Consider the following 20,639-nt stretch of genomic DNA (forward strand, 5'->3'; position numbering starts at 1 on the left):
GCTTTCATAGTCATGTCTTTGCCCTTTTTACAGCGTTGATATAACGTTACTTCGCCAATGAACGTTCAGGTGCGGATGCAATATTTAGTTTGTTAAGCTTCTATACGCAGGAGGCAAACTTATCCAGCTTTTTGTACAAATTGCTTGCGGTTGTAATGTTTAGGCCTAAGTGTTAGTTTCTGTAGTGTAGGCTTAACTAAATATCTGAGAATGAACATTCATGACGAATTAAACAGTTAGACAACTATTATTCCATGTCTAACACAGGATTTTGGTCCTGCAACGTTAAAATTAAGATTGTTCATGACTTTTAAACATTAAATGGATGTATGATCACGACATAGGCGATGCACAATTTGACAGATTTTTATTTTTGATTTGTTTTGGAAATGCTCTCAGAGCGCACCAAATTGGAAGTGTTTTTCAAAAATTTCTGGGGGAGGCCCCCCAGACTCCCCACTGGAAGTGTTGTCTTCGGCAACACGCCTTCGGGCTTCGCCCGACGGTTGCGCCCTTCGTGCCTACTACCTTGCTGCAGCATATTTCCAAGTTGCTTTCCCAACGGTTTAAACCACCGAACGTCACTGCAATGCAACAGGATTGAGCATTATAATATAACATATATATATAACATAATATAACATTATAACATATTAACATATTTTACATATTTACAAATGAGTTTAACAGTCAAACGTTTTCGGTTTAACCTAAGCCCTCATCAGGAACCTGAAAATATTTATAAAAATGCAGTAAATTTCAACTTCTTGAAGGTAACTATAACTAACTGATTATAAGCATCAAGAAACACGCAGCGATTAAAAGCAATTTGTTGATGCTTATAGTCAGTTAGTTAGTTACCTTCAAGAAATTGAAATTTATTGCATTTAGTGTAACGCTTGCAATGCCTCTAAAAAGATTGTCTGACATTAAAACCAGCAACAGCATTGTTGTTTGCTTGCCGTTGGTAGACGTTCTTGTGGAAGCAATACAAACCAGATTTGGTCATTGGTTCGAGGACAGCGACTTTCAGCTTGCGAGTGCATTCCACCCACAATTTAGACTTATCTGTGTTTAATGCCTGATCATTAAGCGACACTGCTGAATTGAAGACCAAAATAAAACAGAACATGCTTCAAGCAATTGAAGAAGCAAACTGCTCTGCTGAAGAGGGGAGTAGCAGCGACACTGAAGTGGATGGTGGTAGGTAGAGCCACGGAAGACTTTTTTCACCACTTTACGCAAAAACCAAGAAAAGAAAGCAATGCGCGTTGAATCTGTTACAGGAGTATTTGGAAGCGGACCCTGAGGACAAGTTAAGCGGATCCAGATTCACAATTGGACCGATAAAAAAAACTGTTTTAAAAACATAACACTCCCATTCCGTCAAGTGATGCAGTAGAAATATTGTTTTCATTGCAGCACTTGTTCATCACCAGACTTTATTCGTTCATCCCCGACGCCGACACACACTCCATCGACCTGACACTACCAAGACAGGCATGGGTGCGCCTCAATCGTCTCCGTACGGGAGTCGGGCTTTTCCGCTCAACCATGCACCAATGGGAAATGGCCTCTTCCTCCTCCTGTGAATGTGGTGCCGAGGAACAGACCGCAGACCACATCATTGTGTCACGATTTCTTTCTATCTCTTACCAGGAAAAAGACTTGGAAAGGTTCAATGACGTAGTTTAATGGGTCAAACCGAAAAGCAGTCAATTAAATGTCGAATAATTCTACTAGTGAAATGATAATCTGACTTCTTGAAGAACTTTAACGAACGAATTCTCAAATAACTCTAATTTCGAACACAATTTATATCAGCACCAATTCTCATCTACTTGTATTCAATTACTTCAAGTCTCAATCACCAATAATTTCTGCATCAACTACCAATCCACAACTCATAGCACAACTCTCATAATCAACTCATAATAATAATAATAATAATAAACATTACACAAACTACACCACTATTTAAGTTGGTTGTTTAGTCCAGTAACTTCGAGAAGGTTACGTAAGGTTACATCATAAAGAACCATTGTTCTATCAAGCAGCATTTAAATGTAAACAACAGAAGTCTCTAGAATGTCACGTAGGGAAAAGGATTCCAGAAAACACATTTTACATAATACAGATTTCGTAATCAGAGGTTACTTCAGGTCATAACCGATAATAACACATCGCACCAGAATTCTACAACCAAAACAACACGCTCGTTGAAGATACAAAGCAAGCCATCGCGAGGCATTGCACCTTGATTGTGACACATTGATTGATTAAATCTTTATTCTCGGACTGGGAAAGCTTCTTGCAGAACTTAATCCTGGCAGTTTCGCATACTTACAGACTAAAGGCTTTAAATCACTGACGCAGACCCGGTCACCGAGATTGACAGAGTGAAGTTTCCGATTGTTGATGTCTTGTTGCCGGGAAATTATTCCATCTATTAGATGCCGCTAGATGGAGAGATTTAAATAGAATAATTATTGATTAAAATTTGCCGAAAAAAAAAATTACAGGCAAGATTATCCAGAAGGTTTTGATTGATAAATTTTGGCTAACTTGTTTATTGTGACGAAATTAGTTATTCATTGTTACACCCATATAATAAAATACAGTGTTATATTTTTGTACTATTTTATACAAAAGAATACTTATCTTATGACTAAAACGTTAAAGTAACTTAACCCGTAGGCCTATGTTTGTGATGTTTAAACGAATGCAAATAGAGGAGGAATCATTAAAAATAGTTGCTATCATTGGTAGTTCTGTCCTTTTCTTAAGTTTTGTTGTCCTAATCATTGTAGGAGCACTTGTGGCGATTACTGGATTGATGTCAAGAACATTGCAAGTGAGAACCCAGTTGACTTAGTGGTTAAGTGCCCGCATCAAGATCAAGTAGCGATGGTTCCGCTCTCGGGGGTGTGCGCTTGAGCAACGCATTTCAGGACTGCTCTCTATCCAGCGGCACCTAATAAATGGAATAATTACCCGCCAATAAGAGTGAACTTCACTCTGTCAATGTAGGTAACCGACCCCGCCTCATTGGTTTTAAGTCCTCTACAAGCGTGCGAAACTGCCTGAAATAACCTATCAGAGGCTTTGTCAACCCAAGGATAAAGATTTAAAACCAAACCAACCAATTAAAAGAATTCTTTTTATATTGATTTTAAGTTAACATAAAATGAAATTAGCTTTCATTCCATGATAAACCTTCTCTTTGCCATAACCATAGGTATTTGCTTCTCAATGAAAGCTCAACAGAATCTCCTATATAAACCGATTTAAATAGCAGTAGCCATAGCAAACAATGTAAAATACCTCTATCCCCTGACAAAGCTTAGCCTAATGAACTTGCACTAAATCTTAGTTTATTAAAACATAGTAGGCTATGTACCGTATTACAAGACTACAGGCAATATTACGGTGACGAAGACACCTTGTTTCTTTGCAGGTGCCACCTAAACTTTGATATCATAGGCTAATAGCTTACATTTCATGTAGGCGATCATTCAAAGCAGTAGGCTAACGTTAGAAAGAAAATTTTAAGGAGGGCAAAAAACAACTGTTGGGGGAAAAACGTCTTTCAACATGAGTTATAATGGTATTAAAACGTTAAAATAGTATTAGGCTACAACTTATTTTTGTAGAGAACAGATAAAAATTTTGGGGAGCGATTGCCCTCCCTTCCGAAGGCTTTGTCCTTAATTCAGACATCATGTGATTTTGATTTGAAAAAAGTTAGTGGCTAAGCTGACAGTAAGCTTCCAAACCAAATTTATGAGTTTGACAAATAAAACGCACAAATTACTCCTCCACCGATTTTCAGGACACAATGATGCTTCCTTTGCCAACAATATGCAGTTTCCAAAAATGCTTACACTGTCTTATTTGTAGCAGCCTGCCAAGGTTTGGTTTATGTAACGTAAAGTCAACGTTCAAACATAGATTCGTTAAGTGAGCTCAGTCATTTTTGGTAGGTTGCTTTACCAATATCATGCAGTACCTTAGAGTTAGACTAGAGATTGTTATATATATTTAAGAGCTATTATCTTTGCATTAAGGATACTACATGTCAGATATCAACTGTCCAGACAAATGGCACCAAGGAATGCCAATGTCCAGAGAAGGATGACGAAAAGAAGGCAAACAAGACTTGTATCTCTACTTATCCTTGCTTTACAATAGAAGTTAGCTACTATGTAACAAACGTATGTGAACGTAGAAGACTAAGATACCTTTGTAAATCAAATTTAACAAATTATAACTTTTATTTTAAGTCAGCCAATTAAAGTCTCAGCAAAGTAAAGTTACAAATGTGACTCGGTTCTTGCGACAAAGATGCTCGTCAAGCAGCTTCCATGTGGTTTGTTGTTTCGGCTCCTTTGCCATATGGCCTAGCGAGCCATCTGTTGATGCAACTAGTTCTACTTAACACAATCCATGTTGTAGCATTGTAGTAAAAGTTTGAAATAAACTGTTGTGCAGAGAAATGATCAAGTGACTTCATTACTGTTTGAAGAGGACAGAGATGTATTCCCGGTAAGGTGATATATTTTCATACAATTATAGTGGCTTCTAACATTTTCTATATCACGTATTTCTATTTCTGAAGATTCAACTGAAAGCTGTCAACCTGTTAATGATAATAATGCTTATTTTATATAGCGCTGTATCCATCGCAGATATGTGTTGCTCCCCAGCGCTTTACACAGTAGGCGGTGTGAGTGCAGCCGTAACTAGGCGCGACTGAGTACATTATTACCCGAATCCATGCCATTGCTGAATGCCAAACGGGGATAAAATTCAGTAGGCCTACCACTTCAAAAAAGTCCTTGTATGAGTCGACAAGGTATCGTACCCATGTCTACCGATTCAAAGGCGGACACACTAACCACTAAGTCATCGAGCCGGTTAAACACAAACATTTTGTTGTGACACGACATCAGTCATTACAGTTATGATATTGTAGTTTCAAATGTGTTGTGGAAAAGAAAATTACGATCTTGCTTGTTTAAACTCTATTTTCTTTACCATTTCAGTGTTTTTTGAGGCCACCTACGTGTGCTGAAAGTTTTAACACCAACAATAGAACCGTTTGGGAACTCACTGGTGCATACTCCAAAGTTGGAAAAAATTTAACTTGTTTTTACGACCCCATTAACCCTGACATCGTAAGTTTTCGCCAGAATGATAATATGCTAGCCTACTCCAAATTTTCGAAAATCTTGGCTAGAACTTGCAAAACCCGAATTGCATTCAGCTACGCTGGAACTACAGTAAATAGGCCTACTAAAGTCCTTAATTTTTTGTTGGATATGATAGGTTAGACTCATGGCCGTAGTCATCAAAGGGCAAAGGGGGCAATTGCCTTCCCTCGAAATATTTTGAATAAACATTTTACCAATCTGTTACAGCATCATTCGACAGGGTTTTACTATTGATTTGTTGATTTAGGCTGAAAATACTTTTAGAATGTGAAATTTTAAGGTATTTTTTTCCAAAATTCAGACTCCCCTCAGGGTGCTTCACTTTTTCCAACTTGTTTCCGGGCTCACTGACATGTGCTATAGTACTTATTTGCCCTCCCCCCCTTCTCCGAAATATTTTTCTGGCTATGCCCCTGGTTAAATTATTAACCTAGTGGGGTTCTGTGATTCATAAGTGGAGGCCTTTCAAACATTGAATATTGGAATGAAACAATATTAGTAACCTTTCAAGCTCCACACAATATGCATTGCATCATCCTTTTCGATTACTGCAAGACTACGCATTTTCCTTAGATTAGCAGTTGGCATAATTTACAAATTGAGTAGCCTAGTCAATAATGCAATCACTGTTTTCAGGTGATGTCACGTCAGAAGTTCTCAGCAAATAAACTTAAAACTGGTTTTGCCTTAGCCGTTCCAATTCTGTTTATATGTTTGTCGGTTTTGGTTTTGACGTTAGCAGCAAAGCTTCATCACACCAGCAAGCACAGGGACTCACAACAATTTTTCCAAGCGATCAACACACAATACACGAGCTTTCAGAATTCCCCAAGTTCAGAATTTAGCACTCACAAACCAAGTACCTCAGAAATACCCAGTCAGACAGTGTCTATAAACGCTGAAGCCAAATCACAGAGCCATCATAAACACAGTGTTGACTCTGTTGAGCCAGAATCCGAAACAAATTATGCAGCAGATGTACTAGTGAAATCGAATGATATTTTAAGTACTTACGATGGGGCACAACAAGAAACAAAAGGTTGTTCAGTAATAACAGAAGAATCTGAAATCGCAACAGAGAGTCATTCAAGGACTTTGGAAGCACAACCAGAAACAAAAGATTGTTCAGCAATGACAGAAGAATCTGACATTGTAACAGAGAATCATCCCAGAATTTTTGAGACACAACTAAAAACAATGAGGGATTATGTAGAAGAACCTGTCAGGGATTTCAAGAAATAGTTTATGAAATATTCAACTATAGGCCTACTACCAAAATAAGGATGTATTATTTAAGTGTTGCCAGACGTTGTTTAAAAGTTTCAGCTACAGTGCTATTTTACGATGATGATGGCCCGATTCTTGCCTATTGATAATTATTTCACAATAAATGTAATGCGATTTTTTGATCAACGTATCAAAGCGTAACAATGTTTACCAAATTTTATCTAGGCTACATAGAAAAGTTGTAACCAAAATAAAATTGTAAGATATTATTTGACACATGATACTTATAGGAAATATTATATCCTAAAGCATAGTTTTAAATTTTTTATAACCTAAAACAATGAAAACTATTAATACTACAAAAAGTGCTCAATGCCAAGCAAAAAGGCAAAGCAGAGCGAATTAAATCATTCTATTTATTAAATTATTCTATTTGAATAAATTATTCTATAAATTATTTGAACGATAATATAAAAATTATTTGAATAAATTATATTTGAATAAATTAATTAAATTATTCTATTTGAATAAGACCTTCTGATGATCCGTTAGGTGAAACAATTTGTAAAGGCTTCAGATAGTAATAACTATATTTGATTTTATACTTAAACCTATATATTTAAACCTATTTAAACCAGAACTATTCAAACTAGAAGTAAAATAATATATTTAAACCAGAACTGTTGCCCTAATCCCGTCTACCTTGCAGTAACACTAGAGTGACTAGACCATACTCTCAGTTACAAAACTCACATTGTAAACACAAAAGCTAACATTAAGACCAGAAACAATATATTGAGAAAGCTTACCAACTTCAAGTGGGCACTAACTCGCAAACTCTCAGAATGGTCATACTGGCTCTGCGCCACGGCAGAATATGCATGTCTGGAACAGGTCCTGTCACTCAGAAACTCAACTCGGCACTTGACCATTCTTGTCGCCTTATTACTGAGCGTCTGAAGTCACAAATAGGGGAGATATGGGACTTATGGACCTACGGAATAATTGGTACACAAAATTGCGCGACTTGGTAATCATTGTTTCACGCAATTTCACTTGAGAAGATAAGATATCATTTTCTTTTACTACCTCGTGTTAGTTTGATGAACAGCAATAAATGCGTAAAAAGTGAAAGGAAAAACAAAATTTTTAGAGTCTAAAACAGGGATGTCCAACCTTTTATTATAGTGGGCTGCATTGTCACTTGAAATAATTCAATAAGCCGCAGAACCTAATAAATTTCTAGAAAAATAGGTACATAAAGAAACAATTAAAAAGATTAATTTCATCTTTGACAATAGGAACAAATAACACACACATAGAAAGAAACAAAGATTTATTTCTACAATACAAAGTCAATGAGATTTTTGACATTGTTTTCCAGCTAAGATGTTATGAACATTTGCATTAAAAGGACGTTGTCTTGATTCTTAGAATGTTTGCATAGTGCTTGTCGGTCAGTCTGTTTCTTTCTGCAGTTTTGATGATTTTCATGGATGAAAATAACTGCTCGCAACAATATGTGCTGCCCCACATTCGCAATAATTGCCTGGACAAATTAACTAATTTATTAAATTCGTTACATGAATGTATTTCTTTATAAAATAAAGGAAGAGTGTGTTCTCTGTGGAAAACTTTCAAACTTTCTCGACTTTGCAGTTCAATCAGTTCAAGTTGAAATTCGGGTGACGCTTTATCACTCTGAAATGAAAATGGGTCACTGAATAATTTTAATTCAATTTCAATCTTTTTGAAGTCAGAAAATCTGAAGCAAATTCTTCAACCAAATCTTCATATAACTTAGCATACTTTTCATAGTTTACCAAACAGTCTTGAGCTCTTTCAGATGGAGTGGGAAATGCCGAAATGCAAAAAGTTTACAACTGGTTGAAGCTTAATAGATTATCGTTAAATTTCTCAAAAACTGAATACATGCTAATAACAAATAAAAAACACATACAAATTTTTAACATTAACATTGGGAACACAAGCATTCAACAAAAAGATCAAATAAAATACCTTGGCGTTTACATAGATAACAAATTGACATGGAAATATCACATATACAAAATTTGCGGAAAAGTAGCAAAAGGTTCATGGGCGTTGCTAAAACTCAGAAATTATGCCAACACAGACACAAGATGTGTATCACGCTTTGATTTACTGTCATTTGCAATATTGTATATCAAGTTGGGGAAAGGCCTGTGACAGTGTACTGGATCCAATAAAATTACAAAAAAAGGTTATAAGAATAATTACGAAACAAAGTTACTATGCTCACACCAATTTTTCATTTTTCAAAATGAACATCTTGAAACTAAAAGACATACATAACATTGAAATAAAAAAACATATGTACAAAGTTCATATGAATCAGTATCCGTTTACGTATTGTGATTTACTTACAAATGCTTCATCCATTCATCAGCATAACACAAGATATCAAACAAGCAACAACTATTTTATAAATAGATCAAACACAGAACTTGGCGTATTGAGACCAATGGTCTGGTCAGAGGTTCCAAGTAGGCTAAAAAATTTATCATTTCATTGTTTTAAAAAAGAGATCAAAACGTTAATTTTACAAAGCTACAGTGCATCGTAAGTGATATGTTATGGAAACCAACTTGTCATTTGTGTTTAGGTCTACGTTATCTTAAATACGCTTTTCTTTTTTTTCTTCTTATTTTTGGTGCGTGTGTTGAAGCGCGGGAACGTTTTAACGTTTTATTTTTTTTCTCTTGTAAGCTTGTTATGGCAAAATCGTCATTTCCGTAGGGTGGCAATTGACTAGCAGACCGTATGGTCGTCTTGTTGTCTCCCTGTCGGTATGGGAACTTGTGTAACTTTTGCATTGTGTGTATTATTTGCATATTTCAAACATGTACCGGTACCTATGTTCCTATTACTGACAAATAAAACATTGATTGATTAATCAAACGGAAATTTTTGCTCAATTTATTGTACAACTTTTGTATGTGTTGATATGCCGGTGCAAACTTGATATTGGAATTGATACAGAATGATGGAAGATTGTCTTTCATCTCATCAACTAAATTTTCCATCCCTTTCCATCTTTTAATATTTTCTATCTCCCATACCAAAATTTGCCTTTCATTCCATTCCATCCCATCCCATTTTCTGGCTATAACTACAACAATGATGTGGAGAACAATGCAATACACATTTATGCAAAAAATATACCAATGTCTTGACGAAAAAAAATTAAAAAAAACAACGAATAGGAAAGGACTGCAATAGATCCGGAAGTCAAACATTGAAATTCTTGAACATCCAATCTTTCTGTTACAACTTGTCCTACTAAATTCAGAATGATTCTCTGTCTAACTCGACTTTTGGATGAAATCCTACAGGAATAAAAATAAATGTAAATTGACATGTAACAAAACTACATAACCCATTCAAGAAAGTTGATGATAGATTCTTAACTTTTACAAATGTCGGTGTTAGGACGAACACATTTGTTGTAATATTTGTTAGCGAATCTGTTATTATGCACCAATTGTGGCGAAGCCTCAATTGCCGTGGGGTATAGGCTTATACTTTTATATTTCTGTACGCAAGCACTACAACACTGCCCAATGGAAAAGAAGAAATACTCTCCTTTTCTCATGCAAAGAATGAGCATAGCCTATTAAGAGTCATCAATCCAAATCCAAAATTTGATTGTTTTTGCTTATCTAAACTAAAAACCAAAAATGTACTTTTTTTGCAAAAACTAAATGCTTGGATGCCTCAAAAGTGGAACATTACAAAAACAAAGCAAATAAGTTAGGAGAAAACAGCCTTCTGCAGCTTCATTTTCACCACATCAGTCACATGCGCAACTACAGTAGGCTACTGTCTGTAGTCTATGTTCAAAATGTCCTGTAGGGCAAATAAGTATTATTGCACTTACACATGTCAGTAAGCCAACAACGAGTCGCCAAAGACAAAGCACCCTCGGGAGTCTGGAGGGCCTCCACCAGAAAAATTTGAACAAACACCTTAGAATTGCTTATTCTGTGAGAGTACTTTCAGCCTAAATCAGGGGTCACCAAATAACGGCCCGCAGGCCGAAACCGGCCCGTGAACTGATTTCATCCGGCCGCCACGTGCGCCGAAATAACAGCTGCACTATAACTGTTTAGGAAAAAAGTTTCCAAACTTTTTATAAAGGACTGACGTTGCTGTTTATCATTAGGCCACCACAAAATAGGGACAGCCCAGGCCAATTTTGGAAAGATGTAATGTTTTTTCAAGAGCACGATGCCCTGTAGTGTATCACAGCAGGGGATGACTTTTCCAGCAACTTTTCGATTTTCATCACAACTTTGCTATTCCACCGCTGACTTTGTTATTTATTGTGCTCAATTCAAGTCAATGGAGATTCTAAATAGTTGTATATCTTTTCGCAATTTGCATCCGGCCCGCAGCTGTTAATCTCGCAGCAATCCGGCCCTCAGAGAAAAAAGTTTGGTGACCTCTGGCCTAAATCAACAGCAAAACTTTCTGAAATGATGCTGTTACAGGTAAAATGTTTAAAAATTGAATGAGGCTGTTCACCAGGCATTTAGTTCAACAACATCATGCCTTCTACTTGTGCAAATTAAGTTGAACTATCACAAGATGTATAAAGTGACAATCTGCTCTTACATTCCCACGTTTCCTCAATCAGACACGATTGACTTCTTCAAGGGGCTAAATCAGGTAGTAACTGCCTGTTTAGCATGGCAAAACACAGGACATATTGCTGAAAACAACTAAACATACGAAATGAAAATTCAACTTCTAGCAAAAAAATATCTTGCGCAAAACTTTGAAACTAGAAAAAAGGGGGTTTACATGATAACGATCAACAAGAAACAAAAATAACAGCAGAGAAGAGAGTGAACGCCTGAACGGTATGAGCAATGATGAATCGAATTGTGTACGCACTGCTGCACAGTTTACAATCAGCATGAGACTAATTTAAAAACGTCAAATAAGCACTTAGGCCTACAATATTATTTTGTAGATAGCAAGAAAAGAGATGCCATCATTGCGATTCATTACATGAGGCTTGTAATTGATAAACCAACTTTCAGAAAACATTCGTTTTTTATAATCATCTTCAACTTTTAAAATTTTAGAACTGCTCCAAGTTATTATATTATCTGAAGTTATGGTATGCATGCAAGGAGCAGAATGTTCCAGGCGTTTATATTTGAAACCTCTTTTGTGTTCATTAATGCGAGATTAAAGATCTCATTTTGTTTGGCCGACATACATTAAATTGTAATTATTCAAGATACTTGGTACACTAAACCTGAGATTTCGCTTTGTTTGAAGGGATTTTTTAAAGACGGCAAAAAATTACTTGTTGTCAAGAAAGGTTTCAAAGCGACTTGGTCCTGTGTTTTTCCATGCTAGACAAGTAGCCTACTCACTACCTGGTTTAGCCCCTTGAAGAAGTCAGTCTTGTCTGATTCAAGAAACGTCGGAATAAAAGCAGATTGTCACTTTATACATTTTGTGATAGTTCAGCTTAATTTGCATCAGTAGAACTCATCATAATATTGAAGGTGAAATGTTTATTTAAAATATTTGTTTGGGAGATGCAATTTCCCCTTTTTCCTCCCTTGACTACGCTCCTATAGTTGTATGCTCAGGGTAAAATTTTAAAAAAGAAAAACTTGACAAATGTCATCTCATTATTCAAAGAAGAAAACATATTTACTTACATGTTTCCAATTATTAAGGAGATGCGATTCGCCCCATGAATAAAATGGAGTTTGTGGAGTTGTCTTTGATTAGAACCATGAATGGATGATCACAGGTCACTACAACCGGTGATGGTGGTGAACGAGACAAAGAGAGCACACGGAACCGACTTACAGTGACAGCAGCGGCCTCGGTGCCTTCTTCGTTCACTTCCAAAAACGTTTTATGAAATATTCCAGAAACGTAAAGGTCAGGTACACTGGAAATCCCTTTAAGATTTGCTTGCTTTGAATCAAAAACGTCATTCACACCTAAAGCTTTGAAAGCCGAAACAAGATCAACACTAAAATCTATTTTCATCGTCGGAAGCGATAAAGCCACTATATTCAATGAAACTTTTTCTATGAGATTTTGAAGCTTTTTTGAACTTAATTTTGCTTCAAGACTTTTCAAACCAAAACGTTCAGTTGGAACGATCAAAATCATCGACGCGTGTCCATTTTTATAAGGCAACTCTACGATTTGAGCTCCAAAATCACGATCGTGATGGATTTTGAGGCTTGTTTGCTGTGACATCATTTTCACTTGACACTTTTTGCCTTTGCTCAAATAAAATTTTGACATCGCAGTTTTGCTTTTCTGGAACTTCTTTGCCCACATTCCTTTGAAGTAAATAGCGTTTGCTATCACCAGCTTGGTTAAGGCATTGATGGAGCCAGGAGGAAGAGGATTTTCAATTTTTCCATTGGTTTGCTCTTTCGCCCATTCGTTGATAAAACTTCTCGATTCTTCTGCTTTCTTTCTAAAATCTAATGATGACACTGAGATTGAGAAATCTTTTTCACTTTCTTTCAGAAAATTTTCTTGGATAACAAAAGTTTGTTCAAAAAACAATTTATTTGCGGACAAAAAAATCGTCTCATCTTCATCACCTCCTTTTGCTGATTGAAGTGTTTTCAAGTTACGCAAAGCTTCGTAGCCATGCCGGCCTAAAACAGCAATCAACTGATTGGCTGTATTCTCCCGAGCCCCACCGAGTAGCATCGCCAGGACAACGGACACACTGTGAGGTGAAATGACCATATTTCCACTTGTGTCTTTTCCAGTTTGTTGATAGAGTCGGACGGCAAAGTTAAAAAGGTCTTGGATTTCATGAGAGTCCTCCATAATGCTGTATTTCAAACAACTTGGGCATGAAACAACACAAACAGTTGTATGTTTTAGCGTAATTTTTGACAAATTACTTAAGCTATAGCAAATATTGAAGCTGTCATTGCTCTGTCATGAAATAAAATTGTTTAGTCCTACTAGCTTTCGTCGAGATGCATAGCTAGGTAGGCTATCAATGTTTTTACTATCGAAGTGCCATAGCAGTTTGGCAGGTATTTTATTTAAATCGTTATAACTTTTATTTAATTAGTGGAACTTCAAAGTTCATTATATAAGTAATCTAATATTTCAAAGTGCTTTTCTTTTAACTAAGTACTGTACAGTATATCAATAGCCTACTCTGTAATCCAGGGCCGTTGACAGGATTTCTCGGGCCCGGTACCCATTTATTTTCGGGCCCCCTTCATCGACAATGTTATGAATATAAAGGTCGTGTACAAAATTTTATTGATGTGCTGTTAAAATGAGAATGACACATGCCGTTCAATGTAGAAAATTAAGAGGAATATCATTTACATATTCTCAAAATTTGTTGTATCCACGAATTTCCCCAACTGTGCAATTACGCATTAGGAATTTCTCCATAAACCGCAAAATCCTTGCTCTCAATCACGATCTTCGTCGATATGTTTAAAATTGTTGGAGTTTTCGACTGAAATTAATTCTTTGTAAAGTAGAGTAGCCGTAGGAGAGTAAAACATTTTTGGGGGGCGAAAATAATTTTCCCAAATTTTGTCTTTGCATATATATTTTCAAAAATACAAAATTATTCACAACCTCTAAGAGTCATCAACTTGGCCGTGTACGAAATACAAGCAAAAACAAAACACGTACAACAGCAAAACAAGGCTGAACTTACTTTAATCTACGTTCATAGACCTGCCTGTGTCCCAATTAAATAAACCATCAAATTAAAACATTCTTATGTATATATCAAAAAAAATATACAATATATTAAGCCTAACTGGATTCAAAAAACTTTGAACTGAGACTTCACCAATAACTGGATAACAATAATTGCTGAATATTCATGTCACCAGATTATATGAAAACCTCCAGCCCAACTTCAATAAAAGGCCCGACCAAAAGTAGCTCAATCTTTTCAATTCAAAGATAGTCCAAAGACTCAATATTTATAAATTTGCATTGAAAAATACTAAAATGACAATCCGCTTAGGCCTACTTATCAAACCAGTAACATTACGGTACTTAATCCATGCTGCTTCAAATCCTACAACCTGAAAAGAATTGGACAGTTTACCATTACGGTAGTCTTTATGCATCGTTTATAACTTCCATTTTTTTCTACGGTACCTTATCTTTACTGTTGCTATAAAACCACTGCATAAATTTTTTTTAACTAATTGCAAGTAGCTTATTGCCGCCCTTATTCCTCTTTCATTTCCCCACTAATGCCTCGTTCTCCTACAGTTTCTCGTGGCGTCACTCCCCATACAACGGTATTCGTCATACTTACACTGCTTCAACGTTTGCTGACGTTGCATCAATGTAAGGGTGACGGATCCACCTCTGTGTCTTTATAATCAAGTTTATCGCCTTCATAACGTAGCCTAACCACTGCAATGTCAACTAACTACGTCATGATGTCTCATTGCGCGCTGGTCAACTGCCAGCGCAAATATTTCTGTGTTTACATAAGCAACCGCCATACACCTACTGTGTTGTTTCACATGCTGCAAACCCACTTGTCAGCCTACCGATTGTATCTCGGTATGTAGCCTACATCACAGCCTCGCACACGGTTTCAGCTTGCGCTTGTCGCTACTTTTATCACAGCAATTTACCGTCCTGAGCAAGACGTGAAAACTGCATCCATTCATCCATTTTATAGTCACTCGCTTAACTACAGTCACGTGACGTTGCAACAACTCTTTATGCTCGTGTTTGTCGTTTTTTTTAATGAGTGCTTAGCCTACTCAGTACCTATACTACGACTCTCATAGTTTCTTGTCTCGTTTCCTACATATCCAGCCGGCATTGCCTTGCCATGCCTTACCAATTTAATAACTTGTGTGCCTGAATGTATCGTCATATTTTTTGTAATGTGTCCTTATACTGCTTATGTGTTACATTTTAGCGGTCGCTACTTTGTATCAATTTCGTTTCAGACGCGCCCATCAACACGGTTGCTGCGAGAGGTTGATGCGAGACTTCAAGGAACTTCAATACAACACCACGATGATGACACGACAAGCTCACTGATGAGACCACTTCAACATGGCACCACAGCACCCCATGTTCTTCGCGACTTGCACTGAGTTGAACAGTCCCTCATCAGATGCCTCAACCACTGAGATGACCTCCTTTACGGCTATTCACAGCCGGCGACGCAACTCCAACATTGTAAATCCCATGTCTGCCGCAACTTCCTGCGACACACCTTGGACGTGCAATTGCTGCATCGTTCATCATTCAAGCCTTCTCTGCGTCAGAAGCACACCGCGACGTCAACCCAACCAGTGCCGCTATTTTGCGCCACTTTCGACATGCAATGGCTGCATGTCACACAGCTTGCAACTATACAAGCTGGCCTCTTTCCTGTCATATTCGTCCTATATCAACGGACTCACAACTCAGCTGCTGTCGTGCTCATCATATACATCACCGAACTTCCAAATCAACTGCTGTCGTCTCGTCCTCCCTCATCAAAATACTCGAACTAATAGTATGACTTTAGATCATCCCTCTCGCACAACCGCGCGCGCACACCGTTAGGCTACATACATTTTTTACTATTCTGGTTTGCTTTCATGGGTGTCAGGTCCTATCTCTTCGGAGTCAGGACATGGATAGCCATGGACGCTTACCTGTTTGTATACATGCTTAATTTTTTTCTCTAAAAACGCTTGTAAATATTTTTCTCTCATGGCTGATTTTACAGTTGCGCCCCAGCATTCAATTTCACTCACTACATCATAACCTAATTATTCGTCATTCACGACGTTTCATCTACGTTTCAACGTCGTTTTGACTGGGGCCAACGTATGTACCGACTGCTGTCTTATATTCGTCACCAGCCATTATTCTGCAGTGCAGTCCAACGTTATCATAATTCTACTGTTTAGCCTACTTTCAAGTTTTAATATTATTAGCATAATTCAACTGTTTCAAGTTTTATTAATTCATTTCCAGTGTGCCTGGCAGCACTCCGGCGGATAAATATTTTGGTGATAAAACACACTAGCATGGCAATATTCGCCCTTTTCAAATTGACACAACTTGGGATAGCACGTCCTTGTCTCGGCTATCTGATGACATCGACTTGTATGCTGGGTAATCAATAAAGAAACCCTTTTGGAGAAACAACAGTAGTGCTCTATCTATGTATACAGAATGTTAGTTTAGCCACTTCTGTTACAGTACCAGCTTCCTGCTTCTTGTTTGGGAATGAAATTTCAGGGCCAGAAACACTGCAAATGGAGGCTCACAATTCAAGTTCGCAGAAGGAGAAGCCATATTTAACATTCAAACGTTTTCGGCTTAACCTAAGCCCTCATCAGGAATCTGAAAATATTGATAAAATGCAATAAATTTCAACTTCTTGAAGGTAACTAGCTAACTAATTGTAAGCATCAAGAAATACGCAGCGGTTAAAAGCAATGGTGTGGAAAACAAACAGACGGAAAACAAAATTACATTAGAAAAAGGCACACATGACTACAAACGAATTAGCACCACAGGGAACGTGATCCATCTAACTTAGTAAATGTTTAGTAGAATGGACGCGCCGCCAGCAAATAATTGTTTGTTTAAACTTGGGTTGTAGCGTTTGATTAATAGCGCTTCCTGAATTTTTGTGTCAAATCGAAAATTCTCTGCTGATTCATTTAAAATTTTACGCAAAGGCAAATCCCAATTTGACACAAAAATTCAGGAAGCGCTATTAATCAAACGCTACAACCCAAGTTTAAACAAACAATTATTTGCTGGCGGCGCGTCCATTCTACTAAACATTTACTAAGTTAGATGGATCACGTTCCCTGTGGTGCTAATTCGTTTGTAGTCATGTGTGCCTTTTTCTGATGTAACTTTGTTTTCCGTCTGTTTGTTTTCCACACCATTGCTTTTAACCGCTGCGTATTTCTTGATGCTTACAATTAGTTAGCTAGTTACCTTCAAGAAGTTGAAATTTATTGCATTTTATCAATATTTTCAGATTCCTGATGAGGGCTTAGGTTAAGCCGAAAACGTTTGAATGTTAAACTATTTTGTAAATATGTAAAAAATATATACTGTTGTAATGCTCAACCCTGTGGTATTGTTGTGTCTTGCCTGTCTTTGGTATAAAAAAGCAAACTCTCTCCCGAAACTATATTTAACATGGCCAACTGACTCACAGAGAGAATCTTTCTGGAAGTCTCTTGTACTGGTAATGATTTGGGTTCTTCGAGGAGTTGACGGAAAAAATACTTCATACGTTGTGGAACAGATGATTCTTCGCAACCATTGGGAACTGAGCCATCAAACCTGAATGCAGTGTCGTGATCCAAAACAGTTTTACGGAGAACCGGTGCTCAAAAGGTACAAGCTGTCTTTGCCAGCGCAAACTTCTAACTACGTTGGTTCAACGTCAAGAAACACAGAGTCGAGAAAATGTAAGATTTTGCTGACGCACAAATAAACGACCAAACGAAGCGGCGTTCACAAATAACAACACAATATGGGCATTACGTAGCTCGTCGTTGAGGGCAGTCAGTTGCCTAAAAAGCTCTGTTTATGGCACCAATTATCCACAGGGGTTATCAATCAGTGGGGACACTCTCTTTAAATGCTAGAAACAAAGGAAATAATTTGTTTTCCTTGCTATGAGTCGGAGTTACTTAGACATCGACTTCCGATTTCGAAACTAAAAAACAATGATATAATAAGGGTGCAAACAGTGAACGTAACATTGACATAGATTCCTAAATCACCACTCTGTCCTCCAATCATGTTTATTTTATTTTTATCGAATTACTCATACATACAAACCTACGTTTAGAGACCACAACCACCATTCTAGGTTCAATAGAACAAAAGTTACCAAGCATAATGTGAAAAAAATCTGGAAATTAGCCGCCATCTTGAATTTTGGCGGCCATTTTTTTTTTATCTGACAGCTTGACACTCGAACCAAAATTGTTTTATAGGTCCTTACTTTCAAACTGGTACTGAAAACAAAGCTTTTGCATCAAGTTGAAATGACTGAGTGCCTGGGAACCCCACTATTTGTACTCACATGAAGCAATCTCTTTAAAGCTGCTTATCCGAATTCTACAAATCTCGACTTACTAAATAAGTCCGAACTGGCTGACAAAGCGCTGTCACAACCCAAGTTCACAGATGAACAGAACTTTTGCCCCACAATTGGCTACAAACTGTCTGATAATATTTCATGCACAGGTGCGCTTATTTAAGATAAAATTTTACGTGTTTTGAAATTCCCAAGTTATAATAAAAAAGCAACAAATTGGAAACAATATTTTCGATGAAATCATGGAATGTTGTTTCTGTGCACGATAAACTAAATCCCAAGGGGCGATGATTTCAGTAAATTGTTACGTCACAAAAACTTGGAGCCGCCATGTTTTGCAGCAAGGGCATATGAAATCACCAAAATATTTTTCAAAATAAATTGTTTTTTCTATATTGTCTCAAACCAAGAAACTTTTCAGTTAATCAATTGCGGTTGATGAATCGCCAGGAGAAAGCTGCTATGCCATCAAAGAGGGCATTTATCAATATATTGCCATTCGTAAACACGTGAACTTCAAGGAACTTAGGCAGTGTGGAGTAAATATCTTACATAATATTAACCACTGTATTTTGTTTAGATGTAAAAGTACTGTTATTCCTGAAGAGGACATCTTGCGATGTCGAAAATGTTCGTAATTTGTTTCTATGTAATTTTTCTTTTTTGACCTTTGTAAATATTATTGTCATCATCATTCATCATTTTCAGTCTGTGAGAGCCCACTGCAGAGCGTAAGCCTTCCCCTTTTCATGCCAATTTACATGATTATGTGCTAGTTGGTACCAATTGGTTGTATTGCATTGTTTGCCAATGTCGTCCCTCCATCTCACGTTTGGTTTTCCTTTCTTTCTTTTGGTTTCTCGTGGTGTTCACGTTGTTAATTTTTTAGTCCATCTGTTGTCCTGATATCTTGCTATATGACCTTCCCAGGACCATTTTAGTTTCTTGATTGTGCTTAATATATCTCGTAAATTCGTTTGATTTCTGATCCATTTGGCAGTCTTTTTATCTCGCCATGTTACACCCATCATGATTCGTTCATGTGCTCTCTGCATAGTTCTTAGTTTAAGTGTTAATTTCCTTGTATTTTCTTTGAAAACATGCCAATAAAGACATCACCTCCCGTTCCCGGTGGATCAACGGAAAGAGGTCCATCCTCAGTACCTGCAGTACGCAGGGATGCTGCTTGCAAAGATGACTACTGCGTACAAACAAGAATACCCGTTCCCGGTGGATCAACGAAAGAGGTCCATCCTCACTACCTGCAGTACGCAGGGATACTGTTTGCAAAGATGACTACTGCGTACAAACAAGAATACCCGTTCCCGGTGGATCAACGGAAAGAGGTCCATCCTCAGTACCTGCAGTACGCAGGGATACTGTTTGCAAAGATGACTACTGCGTACAAACAAGAATATCAGTTCCCGGTGGATCAACGGAAAGAGGTCCATCCTCAGTACCTGCAGTACGCAGGGATACTGTTTGAAAAGATGACTACTGCGTACAAACAAGAATACCCGTTCCCGGTGGATCAACGAAAGAGGTCCATCCTCACTACCTGCAGTACGTAGGGATACTGTTTGCAAAGATGACTACTGCGTACAAACAAGAATACCCGTTCCCGGTTGATCAACGGAAAGAGGTCCATCCTCAGTACCTGCAGCACGCAGGGATACTGTTTGCAAAGATGACTACTGCGTACAAACAAGAATATCCGTTCCCGGTGGATCAACGGAAAGAGGTCCACTCTCAGTACCTGCAGTACGCAGGGATACTGTTTGCAAAGATGACTACTGCGTACAAACAAGAATACCCGTTCCCGGTGGATCAACGAAATGAGGTCCATCCTCAGTACTTGCAGTACGCAGGGATACTGTGTGCAAATATTATTGTAATAAACTTAATTATGTTAAACTTGATTGCGTTGCTGGGCTTCGTATGCCTGTGTATTTTTTTTTCATGGTTAGTCGTTACCTTTGTGTTATGGATCGATGTAGGCTACCTATATTGTTATTGTGTTGTTTCATTTAATCTTAGGATTTTAACACATGGGGAGATGTTGTGTCGTGCTT

General features: G+C 37.5%; 1 protein-coding gene and 1 pseudogene across 3 annotated transcripts; one reads left to right on the forward strand and one right to left on the reverse strand.

The window, feature by feature from the left end:
* Positions 1 to 363: 363 nt before the first annotated feature.
* On the reverse strand, positions 364 to 13,407 carry LOC145782453 (serpin B3 pseudogene; annotated as a pseudogene). 2 transcript variants are annotated; one of them, XR_014290834.1, is made up of 3 exons: positions 12,164 to 13,407; positions 2,348 to 2,459; positions 364 to 584 (listed from the first exon to the last, which is right to left on the reverse strand). The product of XR_014290834.1 is annotated as a serpin B3 pseudogene, transcript variant X1 (transcript). The 2 variants fall into 2 exon arrangements; XR_014290835.1 differs by lacking the exons at positions 364 to 584; positions 2,348 to 2,459 and adding an exon at positions 7,566 to 9,808.
* Positions 2,663 to 6,660, forward strand: LOC145782467 (uncharacterized). Its single transcript, XM_082594259.1, has 5 exons — positions 2,663 to 2,854; positions 4,068 to 4,214; positions 4,492 to 4,545; positions 5,046 to 5,177; positions 5,850 to 6,660. The coding sequence occupies exons 1-5, from the start codon at positions 2,702 to 2,704 to the stop codon at positions 6,453 to 6,455; spliced, it is 1,092 nt and encodes a 363-aa protein (XP_082450385.1). The 5' UTR covers positions 2,663 to 2,701; the 3' UTR covers positions 6,456 to 6,660.
* Positions 13,408 to 20,639: the final 7,232 nt, after the last annotated feature.

The sequence above is a fragment of the Aplidium turbinatum genome, chromosome 13 (assembly GCF_918807975.1).
Source record: "Aplidium turbinatum chromosome 13, kaAplTurb1.1, whole genome shotgun sequence".
Classification (NCBI taxonomy): domain Eukaryota; kingdom Metazoa; phylum Chordata; class Ascidiacea; order Aplousobranchia; family Polyclinidae; genus Aplidium; species Aplidium turbinatum.

What these genes read in the sequence shown, in the direction of transcription:
- LOC145782467 (XM_082594259.1), top strand. Translation starts at nt 2,702, where the DNA reads ATGTTTGTGATGTTTAAACGAATGCAAATAGAGGAGGAATCATTAAAA. An exon ending in TGATGTCAAGAACATTGCAA is followed by an intron (nt 2,855 to 4,067) that starts GTGAGAACCCAG and finishes CTTTGCATTAAG; the next exon opens with GATACTACATGTCAGATATC. An exon ending in AGGACAGAGATGTATTCCCG is followed by an intron (nt 4,546 to 5,045) that starts GTAAGGTGATAT and finishes TTACCATTTCAG; the next exon opens with TGTTTTTTGAGGCCACCTAC.